General features: G+C 52.6%; 1 protein-coding gene across 1 annotated transcript in view; it reads right to left on the bottom strand.

The window, feature by feature from the left end:
• Positions 1–478: 478 nt before the first annotated feature.
• PFAS (phosphoribosylformylglycinamidine synthase) overlaps positions 479–17,285 on the bottom strand; it is a 19,573-nt gene continuing 2,766 nt past the window's right edge. The window contains exons 2-28 of the mRNA XM_011958594.1: positions 15,066–15,246; positions 14,844–14,979; positions 14,019–14,124; positions 13,460–13,649; positions 13,241–13,346; positions 12,744–12,884; positions 12,501–12,625; positions 12,188–12,316; positions 11,212–11,343; positions 10,950–11,078; positions 6,454–6,527; positions 6,182–6,338; positions 5,807–5,868; positions 5,505–5,666; positions 5,105–5,230; positions 4,841–4,972; positions 4,316–4,546; positions 3,975–4,155; positions 3,804–3,887; positions 3,436–3,591; positions 3,100–3,219; positions 2,557–2,702; positions 2,222–2,429; positions 1,994–2,085; positions 1,796–1,910; positions 1,037–1,351; positions 479–958 (exon numbers count right to left, since the gene is read on the bottom strand). Of these exons, the coding sequence (XP_011813984.1) occupies positions 648–958; positions 1,037–1,351; positions 1,796–1,910; positions 1,994–2,085; positions 2,222–2,429; positions 2,557–2,702; positions 3,100–3,219; positions 3,436–3,591; positions 3,804–3,887; positions 3,975–4,155; positions 4,316–4,546; positions 4,841–4,972; positions 5,105–5,230; positions 5,505–5,666; positions 5,807–5,868; positions 6,182–6,338; positions 6,454–6,527; positions 10,950–11,078; positions 11,212–11,343; positions 12,188–12,316; positions 12,501–12,625; positions 12,744–12,884; positions 13,241–13,346; positions 13,460–13,649; positions 14,019–14,124; positions 14,844–14,979; positions 15,066–15,207 (4,008 nt within the window). The 5' untranslated portion in view covers positions 15,208–15,246 and the 3' untranslated portion in view covers positions 479–647. The remainder of the gene's footprint in view (positions 959–1,036; positions 1,352–1,795; positions 1,911–1,993; positions 2,086–2,221; positions 2,430–2,556; positions 2,703–3,099; positions 3,220–3,435; positions 3,592–3,803; positions 3,888–3,974; positions 4,156–4,315; positions 4,547–4,840; positions 4,973–5,104; positions 5,231–5,504; positions 5,667–5,806; positions 5,869–6,181; positions 6,339–6,453; positions 6,528–10,949; positions 11,079–11,211; positions 11,344–12,187; positions 12,317–12,500; positions 12,626–12,743; positions 12,885–13,240; positions 13,347–13,459; positions 13,650–14,018; positions 14,125–14,843; positions 14,980–15,065; positions 15,247–17,285) is intronic.

The raw sequence follows: 17,285 nt of genomic DNA, 5'->3' as shown, positions 1-17,285 counted from the left end.
GTGAGACTGTCTCAAAAAATAAAATAAAATAAAAAGAGCTGCTAATTTAGAAGCAAATATCAGGAATGCTGGGTTCTGAGGCCAGCCCTGAGACAGCCAGAAATGCTGAGAAACTTCCACAAGTAACAATTCCTTCCATTCAGTACAGTGTAGCACTTCAAGAGAAATCCAGAAAGTTTCAGTTCCAGATGAGAACAATGAGGTGGTGAGGGGCTGATCTGCACACTATTGCTGAATTTGTTTGCACCCCCTAAACTCCAATAATGAGAAAAGGGAGCGCAAAACATCCCTCAGAGCCAAGGAGGCAAATGCATGCCGGTGACCACTGGGTGTTGTGAAGTGGGCAACAGAAGCCCCTGCTCCGACCTCAGGAGTCCTAACTTTTCCTTGTCACTCTTTTCTGTGAACCACATGCTGTTTCCTGGGCTGAGAAAGGGAATGCCATGTTAGAGTAGAACCGAAAATAGACACAGCCGCGGAAGGAACATCAGCAGGCAGATCATTGAGTCCGCTGAGATTTTGTATTTTGGTCCTTGTCTGTCCAAGATGCTTTTGGAAATAACATGGGGTGCTCCTGAAAGTCACAGGGGAGAGGGCAGCACACTCACGGGAAAAACCATGGGACCTAGGTGAGCCCCTGTGGCCAGTCAACAGCTCCCTTCCAGGGTCCAGTTTCGGGCATTGATAAAGAGCTGGAGCCAGGGGGAGGTGGTCAGAGTATCAAATGGAGGGGGTCGCCATGCCCACTGCCAAGGCCTCACGGCCCGCTCAGGGTGAGGCATGAGAGCCAGGTGGCGGCCATCACGGGAGCAGATGCCAGCCACGCCCCCTGGGGACCCATTGGGATTCAGAGGGTACTGCTCTGTGGGGTTCCCGTCATCATCTGCCCAGTGCAGTGGAGCCAAGCCCCTGGCCTCAATCTGAGCTTGGAGTTCCGGAGAAGAAAATGCCACGTAACCTGGGACAGAAGGAGGAGGGAAGTGAGAGTCAAGGTCCTTCACGCCCACCCTCGCCCCCAACCTTCCTCAGGCCTGACCTTCCCCGTGCGCACTCCACACGGGCAGCACGGCGCCCTCCATCCCTCGCAGCATCAGGGCTGGCCCAGGCCCCACACGCACGCTGGCCCAGCGAGACTCATAGCGCCCAGACAGGTTGTGGCGTAGCAGAAGGCCTGGCTGGGAGTCAGGGCCCATCTCCATGGCATCCTCATTGGGGTCGCCTCCTACCCAGCCCAGCAGAGCCAGCAGTTGACAGCCATTACACACGCCCAGGCTGAAGGTGTCTGGTCGCTTCCGGAAGCGCCTCAGCTCACCCCCGGCCAGGGGATGGAAGGTCACGGCAGCTGCCCACCCTAGCCAGGGAATAGGGAAGTCAGGGTGAGACGTGGAGGACCTCGGAAAAGGGAACTGGGAATGAAGGCGCATGGCTGCTCTTCTGTTTCCTTTCTTTCTTCCTTTTCCCTCCCTCCCTCCTTCCTTTCCTTCTTTTTTTTTTTTTTGTTTTTTGAGATGGAATCTCGCTGTTTCCCAGGCTGAAGTGGCATGATCTCGGCTCACTACAACCTCTGCCTCCTGGGTTAAAGCGATTCTCCTGCCTCAGCCTCCCAAGTAGCTTTTTAATGAAAAAATTAAAAATTTATTACCAGCATTCTGTTGGCATGTGGCCCAGAACGAATGTGGCCACTCTCTCCTAGCTCGGTTGAGTGAGAGGCCAATCCCCAGCCCAGGAAGACGGGGCTAAAGGTACCTCTTCAGAAATGTAGGGGAAGGGAGTGGGCAGAAGGCTGCACGCTGACCTTTGGCAGAGCCCAGGACATCTGCATAGCTGAAGCCGCCCACGAAGGCCACACCGCGGAAAGTGTCCAGCCCAATTGCCCCAGAGCAGAGGTCCTGCATGGTCACGTCCCATACCTGCGAAGATGGGGAGGAGGAGTGTGGGTGGGAGGACATGCAGCTGAGGCTGGAGAACCACCCCCAGCTGCCCCCCTGCTCACCTCAAACCCAGCCAAGTGGAAGGCATCGGCCATCTCCCGGTCTCCATTACTGCCCTCCTCTCGCAAGATGGCGACTCGGGGGCTGGGACCACCTTGGGGAAGAATAATTGTCTTTGGGCCAGAAAGTTACTTCCTCACCCCAACTCCCCAGACACCTTTTCCAGGGCAGGCCCAGGCATCCAGGCTCAGTGCCCCCAGGACGCAAAGCCTCTGCACACACTCCCTCACCAGGCTCACGGGGCACGGAGGCTTTGGGAAAGGTGGGGGGCAGGCAATAGCTGGGCCCCGTCCGCTCCCTCAGGCCCCGTTCCTCCTCTGCCACACAGCGAGGCTCTGCCTGCAGCCGGTCCAGCTGGAAACTCGTCTCCTCCCAGAGGGCTCGCAGCTCCCCAACAGGCTCCTCCAGAACCACAGCCCCGTTCACTGACACCCGGACCTAGGAAGAGGAACAAATCTCCCTGGGCTAGGAGAAAGGATGGCCTCTCCACAGTGGGGGAGGGATGGACCATGGCCGCCCCACTCTGACTGCCCACTGCACACTGCTCTCTCCCTCACTTCCTCACCGTGGCGTGGGGCCCGGCCTCGCCTGTGTGGCCCAGCTCCAGGCAGTGGAGGCCAGCATCCCAGTAACGCTTCAGCACCTGGTTCAGGTCTGGCTCCTGTACCTCCAGCACCAGGCCTGGCTCCTCAGCGAACAGCACAGACAGGACTGGGAGAGCAACAGAGGGAGTTAGGGGGATGCAAGAAGGGCTGAGGAAGTTGGGGCGGGGATCAGGGGAATGCAGGAAGGGCTGGGGCAGGGGTCAGAGGGACACAGCCAGGGAGTTAGGGTGGGGATGAGAAAGGATGAGGGCTGGGAGGGCGGGACTGAGGATGTTTCATCATGGACATCTCAGGGATGGGAAGTCTCAGAGACAGGCAGGAACATGGCGGGTGCCAGCCAGTTCCATCCAGTTCAGCTGTCAGAGACACAGCACAGAAAAGCTAGTAGGGGAAGACTCAGGGAAAGGGGATTGGAGGGCACTCCACTCTTTAATATACTGGAGATGGGGTCTGCAGGGTAGAGAAGGCAGCCCAGGCCGGAGACTAGACCCCAGGTTCCTTACCATCAACCCCAGCGACAGGCACATCCACCTGTAGCCCACAATTTCCAGCAAAGGCCATCTCCAGCAGGCATGTGACGAGGCCTCCATCGCTGACATCGTGGCCTGAGCAGAGGAGGTGGTCTGGAGGAAGGAGAAGAAAGGTCGGCAACCTCGGGGCCCAAACCTGACAGCCCCCCTCCACCTTCCAGAGTCAGTCCGTCAAGAGCGTGTGTGAGAATGTCGGGGGATCTGAGGTACGTTGTCCACTGGAGTCCCTCTTGCCCCACTGCCCAGCTGGTGAACGCCTGCTGCACGCCTGGCACCCCGTGCGCCATCTCCCCAGGGGGCTTCACTGACCTTTCAGCAGCCCCTGGGTGATGCTGAAGGCACGCACCAAGTTCTCAGGAACGTCCAGGTCTGGAGGGTGCTCCCCGAGCTGGGAGAAGCACTGGGCCAGAGCCGTGCCCCCCAGCCGGTGCTGCCCAGGGCTCAAAGGCACATAAAGCAGATGGCCTGGGGAGACAGGGAGGGGTGAGGGGAGGGGGACACCTCAGGAGGACCCGTCCCTGAGGTGCTCACAGCACTGCTGTTCCCAGCATGTGGTGAGACGCCCAGACAATCAGTCCCAGAAAACACCACAGCCCAGTGTTGAGATGGGGGCCCAGCACTCAAAGCAGGGGCCAAGCAAAGAACACACAAGGCGATGGGATGGGCCACTACCATACCTCTCCCTTCAGGATGCTTGAGGTCTGGGGTCACAGTGGCTGTGATGTCTGGGCAGACGGCATAGGCTGAGATGACCAGTGACCCTGTAGAGCAAGGAGGAGTCCAAAGGAATGAGTTGCCAGGCCAGCCCCGTAGTTCCTCCTCCCCCCTCTGGGGCCCCCACACCTCACCAGGAGCCCGCACGGTCTCAGTGCCAACCCGAGCAGCCATGCTAAGGGAGTCCTTGCCACCGTCCACTGCCACACCCAGGGCTGCCATCACTGCCACCATAGCCTCACAGGCGTCCGCCAAAGCTGCGCCCTCCCCTGGGAGCTTGGCTGCCCACATCCAGTTCCCGCTACACTTCACATCCTGGGGTGGTAGAGGCACGGCATTAGAGGGGAAGAGAGATGTGGAGAGGACAGGGGTGCAGGGGGACGGGGAGGTTGCAACATGAAATGAAGGGCTACAGATGGATGCCGGAGGGTCCTGAAGCTGGGGGCTCCAGGGTAGAAGCTATGGGAGAACTCACCCGGAGGTCCGTGACCAGAGCAAACACCAAGTTGGTGAGGGCTTCAGCCACGGCCAGCCGGGCAGCGACCTTGGGGTCCAGCAGGCTCTTGACTGGCTGCTCTCCCAAGGCTGTGGCAGCCCCTACGAGCTCCTCATGGCTCAGTGCCACAACCGCTACATCTGCCAGAGGAGTCTGCAGGGGCCCCACACACTGCTGCTGGGCCACCAGGCCGCCCACGGAGCGGTCCACCTGTGGAACCAGGTGGGGTTAGCAAGACAGCAAGGGACAGAGACAGCCTGTGCTCCTGCACCCGCCCCCAAGGGACCCAGGGCGGTGGGAGGCCTGGCATTCCCCCAGTGCAGACAACAGCTCTACTCAGAAGGTGGGTAGCAGGGAGACTAGGCCGTCAGGGTGGCTGCCCCGCCCCTGTTGCTTCCCCCCAGGGCCAGGCAAAACCCCCCACAGTAGTTTCTAAGGGTGGTAGGGCAGAGAGGGGTGCACAGAGGAAGCAGGCAGGGGGCAGAGGAGGGGTGCAGGGAGGACCTTATTGGTGAGGTAGCGCTTGCTGGCCACAGCGGGCAGCCTCAGAACCCTCTCCAGAGCCTGGCGCACGCTCAGCCCTGGGGGCAAGGCCAAAGGCTGTAGCACAGGGGGCTTCCTCTGGAGGAAGAACTCCTGCAACACAGACGGCGACAGGGAGTGTGAGCACCTGCAGCGGGCTGGGCACACAGGTGACAAAGTGCATGTGGGGTAAAGGGTGGTGTGGAGCGGACCACAGGAGAAACCCATCCCCCCAACCCCACATACCTTCCGAGGCATCCTGCCCAGCACCCATTCGAGCTCCAGGTCCACAGGGGTTGGCGGGGGTGTCGGGGGGGCATCCCCCTGGCCATTTCTTCCGACAGGACATTCCCGATCGTCCACCAGCACTATCTATAGACCCCAGGGACCCCACCCGGGGGGATGAAACTGTGACCACCAGCAGGGAATATTCCTAGAAATCAGGGCACAAATGTGCTTTCCACTCCTTGTTTGGTGTCCGTATTGTGTCCCTGCCCTTCCTTGGCTCCTACATTCCCCAAAGCTTGTTTGCCACCACCTCCCATCTTCCTCTCGTCTCTCTCCCTTGACAGCTCTCCCTCTAGCCCATACCTAGGTGGCTCACGTCTGCCCCAGTGTCTGCTCCCGACTCCCTGGGCCAACTCACTCTTTGGTCTCCAGTGATGGTGCCCACGAAGCACGCTGAGCAACGTTCACGGGCACTGACACGAGTCAGGAAGTTCCGGTCAGGGGACCTCAGGAGAAGTGCATTTGATTCCTGGTACTCGGCCCCCCAGATTTCCAGGGCATTCAGGGTCGGGTCCCCGAGCTGCACAGCCATGGCGGGGAGGAAAGAGAAGGGCCAGTGGGCACTCCCACGTCTCATGTTGTTGCAAGAGAGAGATGGGCGGGCGTGGGCTGGGGCTGGCAGGGATGGGAAAATGCCAGACTTCGGGGGATGAGACCCACCTGGAAGCGGCTGGTGTAAATGATGGCTCCAGCTGGGTCACTCAGCTCCTTTAGGACGTTGCCTGGTGAGAGGGTTGCAAGGAGAAGCAGTGACCCAGTGGTGTTCAGGCAACAAAGGGCAGTCCCTGGTCTCCAAAGGAGCCCCTAATTCTGTGTGTTCCTGTGTCAACTGCTGCCACGCCCTCACCACCAATCAATCATCCCACGGCAGCAGGCTCCCACCCTTCCAACCCTGAACCTGTCTAGAATGGACAGAGCGTGGAGAATGGGACCCAGAGCTGGGTGCTTGGTTGGAGATTCCTGATACCTCTCCCTAAGCCAAACCTGGCAGGATACCAGGCAGGCCCAGTCTCTTGTTCTAATTCCTTTCCTCACCATTGCCACCAGCGCCCTGATCATGAAGGCTACAGATGGGGTTTCCCTTGGGGGCCTCCACACAAGCCCTGATAACACGGTTCATCTTCTGTTCCATCTCCGGGTCTCCTCGCTGCACAGCCCCAAAGTCCAGGTCACTGGTGTTATCTCCCTGCACCTGGGGGCATATATGGCATAGCTTAGTTCAGCGAGGCTGGAAGCTCCTGTACGCGCTCCCATGCCTGGGGCCCGGTTATATCAAGGATTCTGCACCTTTAGCAATTCCCACTCACCTGCACAGACGAAGCAGCTCCACCTCCAACTCCAATCCTGTAGACGGGACCTCCAACCTTTACAACTTCCATGCCTGTAAGAAGGGAAGGCAGAATCAGAACACCGGGAAAGCCACGAGAAGAGGCCTCGAAAGCAAGGCAGCGTGAGGACAGAGGAAGCTGATGTTAGGGGAGGAGAAGCCTGACACTTTTTTTTTTTTTTGAGTGCTCTGTTGCCCAGGCTGAAGCACAGTGGCGCGATCTCGGCTCACTGCAACCCCCACCTCCTGGGTTCAAGCAATTCTCCTGCCTCAGCCTCCTGAGTAGCTAGCATTACAGTCGCCTACCGTCATGCCTGGCTAATTTTTGTATTTTTTTAGTAGAGACACGGTTTCACCTTGTTGGCCAGGCTGGTCTCAAACTCCTGACCTCAGGTGATCCGCCCACCTCAGTCTCCCGAAGTGCTGGGATTACACACGTGAGCCACCCTGCCTAACCCGGAAGCCTTACTACTTGACTGGGTTGATAGGAGAGTAAACTGTGATTTGGCATTAACAACCAAAATGACAAATGCACATAGTCTCTGATTGGGTAAATACACTTTGAGGAAGTTATCCTGCTCAGGTATAAAATCACCTACTTACAAGATTAAACACCATAGTAATGTTTGTATTAGCAAGGACACGAAATAATCTAAAGGCTGACAACAGAGACCTGATTAACTAAACTGTGGTATGTCTATACAATGAAAGACTAAGCCACCAAAAAAAGAGAATGTAGGAATGTAATGAAGTAATATGACTTCATCAGTATGAAATTATTTCTAAGATATACTGCTAAGCGAAAAATGAAAAAGGCAAAAATATGTATGTCTATTTACAGTAGCATCAAAAAGAATAAAAACAATTAGGAGTAAATTTAAAAATAGAAGTAAGGCTTATACACTATTGCTCTATTGCCCAGGCTGGAGTGAAGTGATGCAATCTCGGCTCACTGCAACCTCTGGATGCGGAAGGATCCTGAAGTCCAGGGACTCCAGGGTAGAAGCTGTGGGAGAACTCACCCACACTCCCAGCACTTTGGGAGATTGAGACGGGCGGATCGCTTGAGCTCAGGAATTTGAGACCAGCCTAGCTGACACGGTGAAATCCTATCTTTACAAAAAATGCAAAAATAAGCCAGGCATGGTAGCAGGAGCTCATAATCTCAGTTACTCAGGAAGCTAAGGTGGGAGGATCACCTGAGCCCAGAAGATGGAGGTTGCAGTGAGCTGAGATCGCACCACTGTACTCCAGCCTAGGTGACAGAGTGAGATTCCATCTCAAAAAACAAAAAAAGAAATAGGAAAGGATCTGAATAGATGTTTCTTTAAGGAAGACATACAAATAGCTAACTAGCATACAAAAACATGCTCGGCCGGGCGCGGTGGCTCACGCCTGTAATCCTAGCACTTTGGGAGGCTGAGGTGGGCAGATTACCTGGGCTCAGGAGTTCGAGACCAGCCTGGGCAACATGGTGAAACCCCATCTCTACTAAAATACAAAAGAAATTAGCTGGGCGTGGTGGCACGTGCCTGTAATCCCAGCAATTCGGGAGGCTAAGGCAGGGGAATTGCTTGAACCCAGAGGCGAAGGTTGCAGTGAGCTGAGATCGCACCACTGCACTCCAGCCTGAGCAACAGAGCAAGACCCTGTCTCTACAGAAAAAAAAAAAAAAAAGAAAAGAAAACACACTCAACATCATTAGTCATTGAGAAAAACAAACCAAAACCACAATGAAATACTACTTCATACCCACTGTGATGTCTTACAATGGAAAGGACAGGTAATAACAAGTGTTGTCAAGGACGTGGAGAAACTGGAACCCTCACACACTGCTAGAGGGAATGTAAAATGGTACAGCTGCTTTGGAAAACAATTTGGCAAGTTTTTGAAAAGCTGAACATAGTTACCACATGACCCAGCAATTCCACCCCTATATACCTGGGAGAAATGAGAACATATGTTCATACAAAAACTTGTACATAGGCTGGGCGCGGTGGCTCACGCCTGTAATCCCAGCACTTTGGGAGGCCACGGTGGGCAGATCATGAGGTCAGGAGATCAAGACCATCCTAGCTAACACGGTGAAACCCCATCTCTACTAAAAAAATACAAAAAAATTAGCTGGGTGTGGTGGTGGGCACCTATAGTCCCAGCTACTCGGCAGGAGAATGGTGTGAACTTGGGAGGCGGAGGCAGGAGAATGGCGTGAACCCGGGAGGTGGAGCTTGCAGTGAGCCGAGATCGCGCCAGTGCACTCCAGCCTGGGTGACAGAGCGAGACTCCATCTCGAAAAAGAAACAAAAAAAACAAAAAAAACGTGTACATAAATGTTCACAGCAGCATTACGCGTAACAGCTAAAAAGTTGAAGCAACTCCTAAGCCCAACAACTAAGGAATGGGTACACAAAATGTGACCTAGCTATATAATGGGATATTATTCAGCCATAAAAAGAAAAGAAAGTACTGATGCCAAGGATAACCCCTGAAAACATCAAGCTAAGTGAAAGAAGGCAGACGCAAAAGTTCACATATTGTATGATTCCATTATGGTCATGAGCTGATGACATTTTGCTTCACAAAAGACCGCATAGACAACAGTGATCCCTTAAGATTATAATGGTGCTGAAAAATTCCTATTGCCTAGTGACATCGTGGCACGCTGGTGGTGATGCTATTGTAAATAAACCTACTGCACTGCCAGTCACACAAAAGTATACTGCAGACCATTATCGAATTATACTACATAATGTTTCATAATGACAATAAATGACTATTGCTAGTTTATGTATTTACTATGCTTTTTTAAATTTTTATTTTATTTTATTTTGAGACAGAGTCTCACTCTGTCGTCCAGATTGGAGTGCAGTGGTACAATCTTGGCTCACTGCAACTTCTGCCTCCCAGGTTCAAGTGATTCTCCTGCCTAAGCCTCCCGAGTAGCTGGGATTACAGGTGCGTGCCACCACACCAAGCTAATATTTGAATTTTTGGTAGAGAGGGGGTTTCACCATGTTGGCCAGGCTGGTCTTGAACTCCTGACCTCAGGTGATCTGCCCATCATGGCCTCCCAAAGTGCTGGGATTACAGGCGTGAGCAGTGGCTACATTTTTAATTTTTATTCTTTTTTGGAGACAGGGTCTCACTCTTGTCACTCATGCTTGAGTGCAGTGGTATGATCATAGCTCACTACAGCCTTGAGCTCCTTGGCTCAAGCGATCTTCCCACGTCAGCCTCCTGAGTAGCTGGGACTACAGGTGTACACCACCATATCCAGCTGATTTTTATTTCTTAATTTTTTTAGAGATGGGGTCTGACTATATTCCCCAGACTGGTCTCAAACTCCTGGCCTCAAGTAATCCCCCTGCCTTGGCCTCCCAAAGTGCTGGGATTACAGGCATGAGCCACTGTGCCCAGCCAACTATACTTTTTACTGTTATTTTAGAACGTACTCATTCTACTTATATAAAACACTTTTATTTTGGCTGGGCACCATGGCTCACACCTGTAATCCCAGTGCTTTGGGAGGCTGAGGCAGGAGAATTGCTTGAGCCCAGGAGCTCAAGGCCACAGTGAGCTAGGATAGAACCACTGTTCTTCAGCCTGGATGACAAAGCAAGACCCTGTCTCTAAAAAGAGAAAAAAAGTCCTGCTTGAGAAAGAAAATGTAGATTAAAAATAATAATAATTAACAAAAAAGAGAAAAAAAGTTAACTTAAAAACAGTATGCCATGTTACATTGACAGCAGCTTCATATATCTCATATTTACCATGTCTTTTTTTTTTTTTTTTTTTTTTTTTTGGTTTTTTTTTTTTTTTTTTTTGACAAGGTCTTGCACTGTCGTCCAGGCTGGAGTGCAGTGGTGTGATCTCCACTCACTGCAACCTTTACCTCCCGGCTTCAAGTGGTTCTTGTGCCTCAGCCTCCTGAGGAGCTGGGACTACAGGCGCACACCATGACACCTGGCTAATTTTTGTATTTTCAGTAGCAATGGTGTTTCACCACGTTGGCCATGCTGGTCTTGAACTCCTGACCTCAGGTGATCCACCTGCCTCAGTCTCCCAAAGTGCTGGGATTACAGGTGTGAGCCACCCTGCCCGGCCCACCATGTCTTGATTGCATTATTTTCTCTTATGCTTAATTTATTCTCATGCTGTTTTGTTCATCATGGCTCCTAAGTGTACAAAATTCCTGGATAATGTTGCCAGTAAGAGGCCGTGTGGAGTGACTGTGTAGTAAGCTATACCATCTAGGTTTGTGTACGTACACTCTATGAAGTGGGCACAGTTGGCACAATAATGAAATTACCTAATAACCACATTTCTCAGAACGAGTTATCCATCATTATGTGATGCATAACGTAAGCCAATACATTAAAAACTAACCACTGAAGTGGTCCCTAAGTTCCCTCACTGCAGTCATCCTGTGCCGGGGAAAAAGCTGGCTGGATCCAGAGAAAAGTGGCAGGCTCTTACCTGGCTCTGGGGCCTCCTTGATTATATGGTCAGCTTCCATGGACCCAATGCCCCCACTGAACATGATGGGCTTGATCCACTCACGCCGCTGGCCGTCTGGGAGCTGGAGGCCCAAAGAGCGCGCAAAGCCTGGAGGGTGAACATCAGAGGGACGTGTCACTCAGTTCCCTCAGTGCTCACCCAATAGCACAGCCCCTGGGTAGCACACCCCACCCAGAAGCCCCTCTGGGTGTTTGTCGTCCCTCCACACCCCCAGTCTCACCAGCCAACACTGGTTCCCCAAACTTGTTGCCATAGTCAGAAGCTCCATTACTGGCTTCAATGGCAACCTCCAGGGGTCGGGCAAAGTTCCCAGGATACTGGAAGCTTGGATCCTCCCAGGGCAGATTGTAACCTGGAAGGGAAGGAGAGAGAACTCAATGAACTGAATGAACTGTGAAGACAGAGGCCAGAGCAGCCTGCATCCTTCAAGAAGGGTCAAGACCACCAAGGACCACTTGCATGGCTGCAATGTTCCACTTCAGGAAGTCCTGTTTTAGGAAGCCACAGAGCCTGCAGTGAGGCACTGGTCTTCTCTCCACCACCCACACCAGCCTCCTTTCTGACTCTCACAATCAGTTTCACAGGCTTTCCTTTTTTTTTGAGATCGAGTCTCAGTCTGTCGCTCAGGCTAGAGTGCAGTGGTGCAAACTTGGCTCACTGCAAGCTCCGCCTCCTGGGTTCACGCCGTTCTCTCAGCTCCGCCTCCCGAGTAGCTGGGACTATAGGCACCCATCAACACACCCAGCTAATTTTTTTGTATTTTTAGTAGAGATGGGATTTCACTGTGTTAGCCAGGATGGTTTCGATCTCCTGATCTTGTGATCCGCCCACCTCAGCCCCCCAAAGTGCTGGGACTACAGACATGAGCCACCACACCTGGTCAAGTTTCTCAGGCTTTCTAAGAAACCAGATTTGAGGGGCAGGTGGTGATCATAAGACCAATCCAGTATCATGCTTTCTGGCTGAATGAAGGCTAGTTTCTAAAGAAAATCGCGGACCTGCAAAGTCAGTCTGGCCACCTCATCTCCCCAGGTCTACACTGATGATCACAGGTAGTGAAAGGCCAGCTATCTTAGAGCCCTCCCTCCCAAGAAAAGGCACCCAGGATGACCCTATGACCTAAGAGATAAAAGTTTGGTGCCTGCCAGGACAAGGAATCCAGAAGGGAAGGTGGATAGAGAGGAAGGAGATGGAACCTGGAATATGCAGATTTCCAAAGCAATAGCCGGCAGTGCCAGCCACCACATGGGCCCCACGGCCTGTGCACTGGACATCTCGAATCCGGCCCCCTGTACCAGTGGTCGCACCACTAAAGGGGCATACTCCTGCAAAGAGAGAGTGGGGAGAGGTCTGGGTGCCTCAGAGACAAATCCCATCTCTGACCACCCCCCTGAAAATAAGGACAACCAGCTTCCCTGATAATTTTCCCCAGGCCCAGCACAGGGCCCTGGGACCTTTGCCCTGCCCTATTCTGTGATCTCACCTACTTCTCCAGGGAACCCAGCTCACCTGTGGGAAAGTTGTGAGTCTCTGCTGTGAAGACAACATGTCTCAGACCTTGCTGTTGCCGGAAACGGCTCGGCCGTGTGGGGTCCTCAGGCCGTAGGAATCGGACTTCCTTTCCCTGGATTGCACTGTGGACATATCCGTCCTGGACCCTGCTTCCTTTCTGGGATCTACACTAACCCAAGCAGGGCCTGGGGCCTCCCCTCCCTGGGTCCTGATGCCACCCCAGTCTAGGGCACAACCCACCTGCTGTTATCACAGAATTTGAGGACGTTGTTGGGGTTTGAGGATTTCTGGGTGCTCATGATGGACTCAAACAGTGAGTGCTCCAGCTTCTGCCCATCCACGTGGAGCTGGCCCTTGAAGAACCAGTGTCGGCTGTGCTCGCTGCAGGGGATGATGCAGGGAGGGGAAGGTAGGTGGAAACGGGGTCATTTCTTAATGCCCTGTCTTCTCACCAGCATTTAACAGCAGAGTTACAGCCAAATTCATACTTAGATAATAGATCAAAATATATTCCAAAAAGTCATAATCTTCAAGTATTCTGTCATTTTGGATTATCCAGAGCCAAAGTGAAGATAAAACCAAAATTTGAATATAGACTCCTTGATGGATGAGGGGAGCCCAGGCCCTCAGAGACTCAGGGAGGCCCCTAAGCCAAGGGAGAGCCATGAAGGCGAGTCCCTGTGGTCTCTCCCAATATCCATGGGCTCAGGTATCAGAACAATCCTATTCCTCCCCACCTATTGGACTGCGCCAAGTCAAAGGCCTCCACAGTGCTCGGGTTCCGCTGTAGCTCCTGGAAGCGCTTGGTGTAGAAGTCTAGGTCCCAAGAGTCTAAAGCCAGACCTAGGAGACAAATCCAGGAAGAGGTGACTACAGAACTCAGGCAGCCACATTCCAGATCTCAGCACCCCTACTGGCCTGTCCTGGGCCCTACACCTCCCTCCCCAGTTACTCACCAAGCTCCTGGTTGGCCTTCTCCAGTGCAAGCCGGCCCTCGCCCAGTATATTGATAGGGCCATTGAGGGGTTCCAGGATGCTCTCAGGGGAGAAACTCTGGATGGGATGGGGGAAGTGCTGCTCTGTCATCCGGTCGTGCAGGGTAGCCAGAGCAATGGCTTCCACCTCAGCCGACGGAGGGTGGGCAAACTAGGAGTGCAGACATACAGAGGGCAAGGGGTGAAGAGTTTAAGAATGGAGAGAAATGGTCCACCTTCCTACCCTCTTAGTCATGCAAGGCCAGCCCACTGCCACCCCATATGGCACTTTTTCTCACATTATAAAAAGATGCCCTTTCCAGGTATGAATCCATGCCAGGATGCACAGATTAAGGGAAGCATAGGCTGGATTTCTGCCTCATTTACCCCTTAACCAGGTACCTTCAGGCAGTGAACAACCTGTACAACCATATAGAGCAGGCCTAAAGCCAGGAGCACCTGTCCCTGCTTCTCTCTAGAGTTTAGGATCTAATCTTCTATCTCTGGCCCATCTCCTCCTCCTGATTCCCCACCACCTCACCGAGAGCCGGTAGCGCCGGGTGGTCTCCACACGATCCACAGGCCCCAGCCCAGCGGCGTGGCACACTGACACGATGTTGGTAGATGTTGGAGTGGAGAAGTTCAGCCTGAGCAATGGGCCTGATGGTTAGGACTGGAGAACCCCTGGCAGGCCTCAGATGAGAGGGTGGATCCTGCCCACTGTTGTCTGGACAACTTCCCACCGCTATCCCCTCACCATCGGCTTTCAGCCTCAGGCTGGGCAACAAGAAACCTGCTTTCAAAGTTCACTCAAACCAAACCATAACTATCCTCTAGCATCAAAACTATTTTTTTTTTTTTCTGTGAGACAGAGTTTCCCTCTGTCGCCCAGGCTGGAGTGCAGTGGCGCATATCTTGGCTCACTGCAACCTCTGCTTCCCGGGTTCAAGCAATTCTCCTGCCTCAGCCTCCTGAGTAGCTGCGACTGCAGGTGCATGCCACCAGGCCCGGCTAATTTTTCGTATCTTTAGTAGAGACAGGGCTTCACTACGTTAGCCAGGATGGTCTCGATCTCCTGATCTCGTGATCCGCCTGCTTCGGCCTCCCAAAGTGCTGGGATTCCAGGCGTGAGCCACCGCGCCCGGCCAAAACTGTTTGATTTTAACTTGGAATCCAATTTATTTTGCTTTGAGAACGTGTTTTGGAGCAGGGTGGTCTTTGGAGGGATCTACCCAAATGGGGAAAGCACATGCATGGTTTCCTAGGCAGGAAGTAGCAAAGAGCAAAGGAAAAACAAATCTCCCAAGGATCACAAGAGGAAGCGGAGGAAAGCAGGAGAAAGGCGTGGGCAGGATGAGATACTTACCTGGGCCCGACCTCCAGCAGCAGGTCACTGGAGCCAGAAAGGAGCCAGGACTCCCGAGCAACATCATCCAGCACTAACGGGCAACCAAACAGCCACATCAGCTTCTTCATCTCCTCAGCACTGGGGAGGGCCTCAGCTGCAGGGAGACAGGGCAAGGACACCTTGAGACACTGCCCCCAGCACTGAGACATGTCCCCCAAGAATCCAACGCCTGGGCCCGACCTGTCCAGTTCACATTGTAGCACAGTTCAGTCTCGACGCCCTGCAGCTCTGGCAGTTTCCCTTGCAGTTTCCTTCGAGTGTGTCCAGAGGCTGCCCCCTCATGGCCAGAGGGACGAACATAGAAGTGAAGGACTGGGGACATCTCTGCAGGTGTCCTTTGCTGGAGAGATGAATTAGGTTCCTAAAAAAATAACATTAACTGAGCCGGGCACAGCGGCTCACACCTGTAATCTCAGCACTTTGGGAGGTTGAGGAGGGTGGACTGTCTGAGGTCAGGAGTTCGAGACCAGCCCGGTCAACATAGTGAAACCCTGTCTCTACCGAAAATACAAAATTAGCTGGGTGTGGTGGCAGGCGCCTGTAATCCCAGCTACTAGGGAGGCTGAGGTTGCAGTGAGCTTAGATCGCGCCACTGCACTCCAGTCTGGGCAACAAGAGCAAAACTCCTTCTCAACAAATAAACAAATAAATAAATAAATAAAATATGATAAAAACCATTGGCCTATCTGTTGAACTGATTTCAGATTTCAAGGAAAGCTGAGGCATTAGGGATAGGGTAGGGGAAAGTGACAGGGACATTTAGAGAAACAAGGTAACCTGAAAAATGTAACCTTGGAGATTTTAAGAAATCCTGCAAAATGTGGTCTTTATTAATGTGGTAGGGAGGTGACAGGTGCATGCTTGACACATGTTCCCAGAGTACATGCACTTTGCTGGGTCCCAGGCAAGGTCTTAGGAACACTGCTGTGAATCAAGACAGAAACTGTCTGCTCTCACAGGGTTTATACTTTATTGGGGGAGAAAGGCCACGTACCCAGACATTTCCAGTCCCATGTAGTGAAGGTCAGCGGACTGTGAACACCAATCCTGCACTTTAGGTGTCAGGAAAAATTTCCTGAGAGAAATGGCATCAGTCATGGATGGAATGTTTGTGTATCTCCCTCTCCCAATTCATATATTGAAACCCTAATCCTCAATGTTATGGTATTTGGAGGTGGGGCCTCTGGGAGGTAATTAGGTCATGAAAGTGGAACTCTCATGAATGAGCTACTAATCTCACCAAACCTCTTATAACCTGCCCTTATAAGAAGAGGCCAGATTGGGCCGGGCACAGTGGCCCACACCTGTAATCTTAGCCCTTTGGAGGCTGAGGTGGGAGGATTGAGCACAGGATTGAGACCAACCTGGGCAACATGGCAAAAACCCCATCTCTCTCAAAAAAGATACAAAAATTAGCTGGGTGTGCTGGCATGTGCCTGTAGTCCCAGCAACTGGGGAGGCTGAAGTGGGAAGATCACTTGAGCCCGGGGAGGCGGAGGCTGCATTCAGCCGTGATCGAGCCACTGCACTCCAGCCTGGGCAACACGGTGAGAACTTGAGATCAGGAGTTTGAGACAAGCCTGACCAACATGGTGAAACCTCATCTCTACTCAAAAAAATACAAAATTAGCCGGGCATGGTGATGCATGCCTGTAATCACAGCTACTTGGGAGGCTGAGGCAGGAGAATCACTTGAACCCGGGAGGCGGAAGTCGCAGTGAGCTGAGATCGAGCCATTGCACTCCAGCCTGGGCAACAAGAGCGAAACTCCATGTCAAAGCAAACCAAAAAAAAGGATCTCTGATCACAAAGCTTTTGTTTCATAATTTATTGGTTGATGATATCATGTCATAATTTATTTATTTACTTATTTTCTTTTTCTTTTTTTTTTTTTGAGATGGATTCACTCTGTCACCCAGGTCGGAGTGCAGTGGCACAATCTCGGCTCTCTGCAACTTCTGCCTCCTGGGTTCAAGCAAATCTCCTGACTCAGTCTCCTGAGTAGCTGCAATTACAGGCATGTGCCACCATGCCCAACTAATTTTTGTATTATTAGTAGAGACGGGGTTTCCCCTTGTTCGCCAGGCTGGTCTCCAACTCCTGACCTCAAGTGATCTGCCCACCTCGGACTCCCAATGTGTTGGGATTACAGGAATGTGCCACCATTCCGGCCCATAAATTACTTAAAAAAAAAAAAAAAAATAGAATTGCTTAAGCAGGGCCGGGCATGGTGGCTCACATCTGTAATCCTCGCACTTTAGGAGGCCAAGACAGGCAGATCACTTGAGGTCAGGAGTTCGAGACCAACCTGGCCGACATGGCGAAATCCTGTCTTTATTAAAAATACAAAAAATTAGCCAGGCATGGTGGCAAGCGCCTGTAGTCCCAGCTACTCGGGAG

Source organism: Colobus angolensis, unplaced genomic scaffold (genome assembly GCF_000951035.1).
Source record: "Colobus angolensis palliatus isolate OR3802 unplaced genomic scaffold, Cang.pa_1.0 Scaffold47, whole genome shotgun sequence".
Taxonomy (NCBI): domain Eukaryota; kingdom Metazoa; phylum Chordata; class Mammalia; order Primates; family Cercopithecidae; genus Colobus; species Colobus angolensis.
The sequence above is the reverse complement of the archived record's forward strand: the minus strand, read 5'-3'. Positions and strand labels throughout refer to the sequence as shown.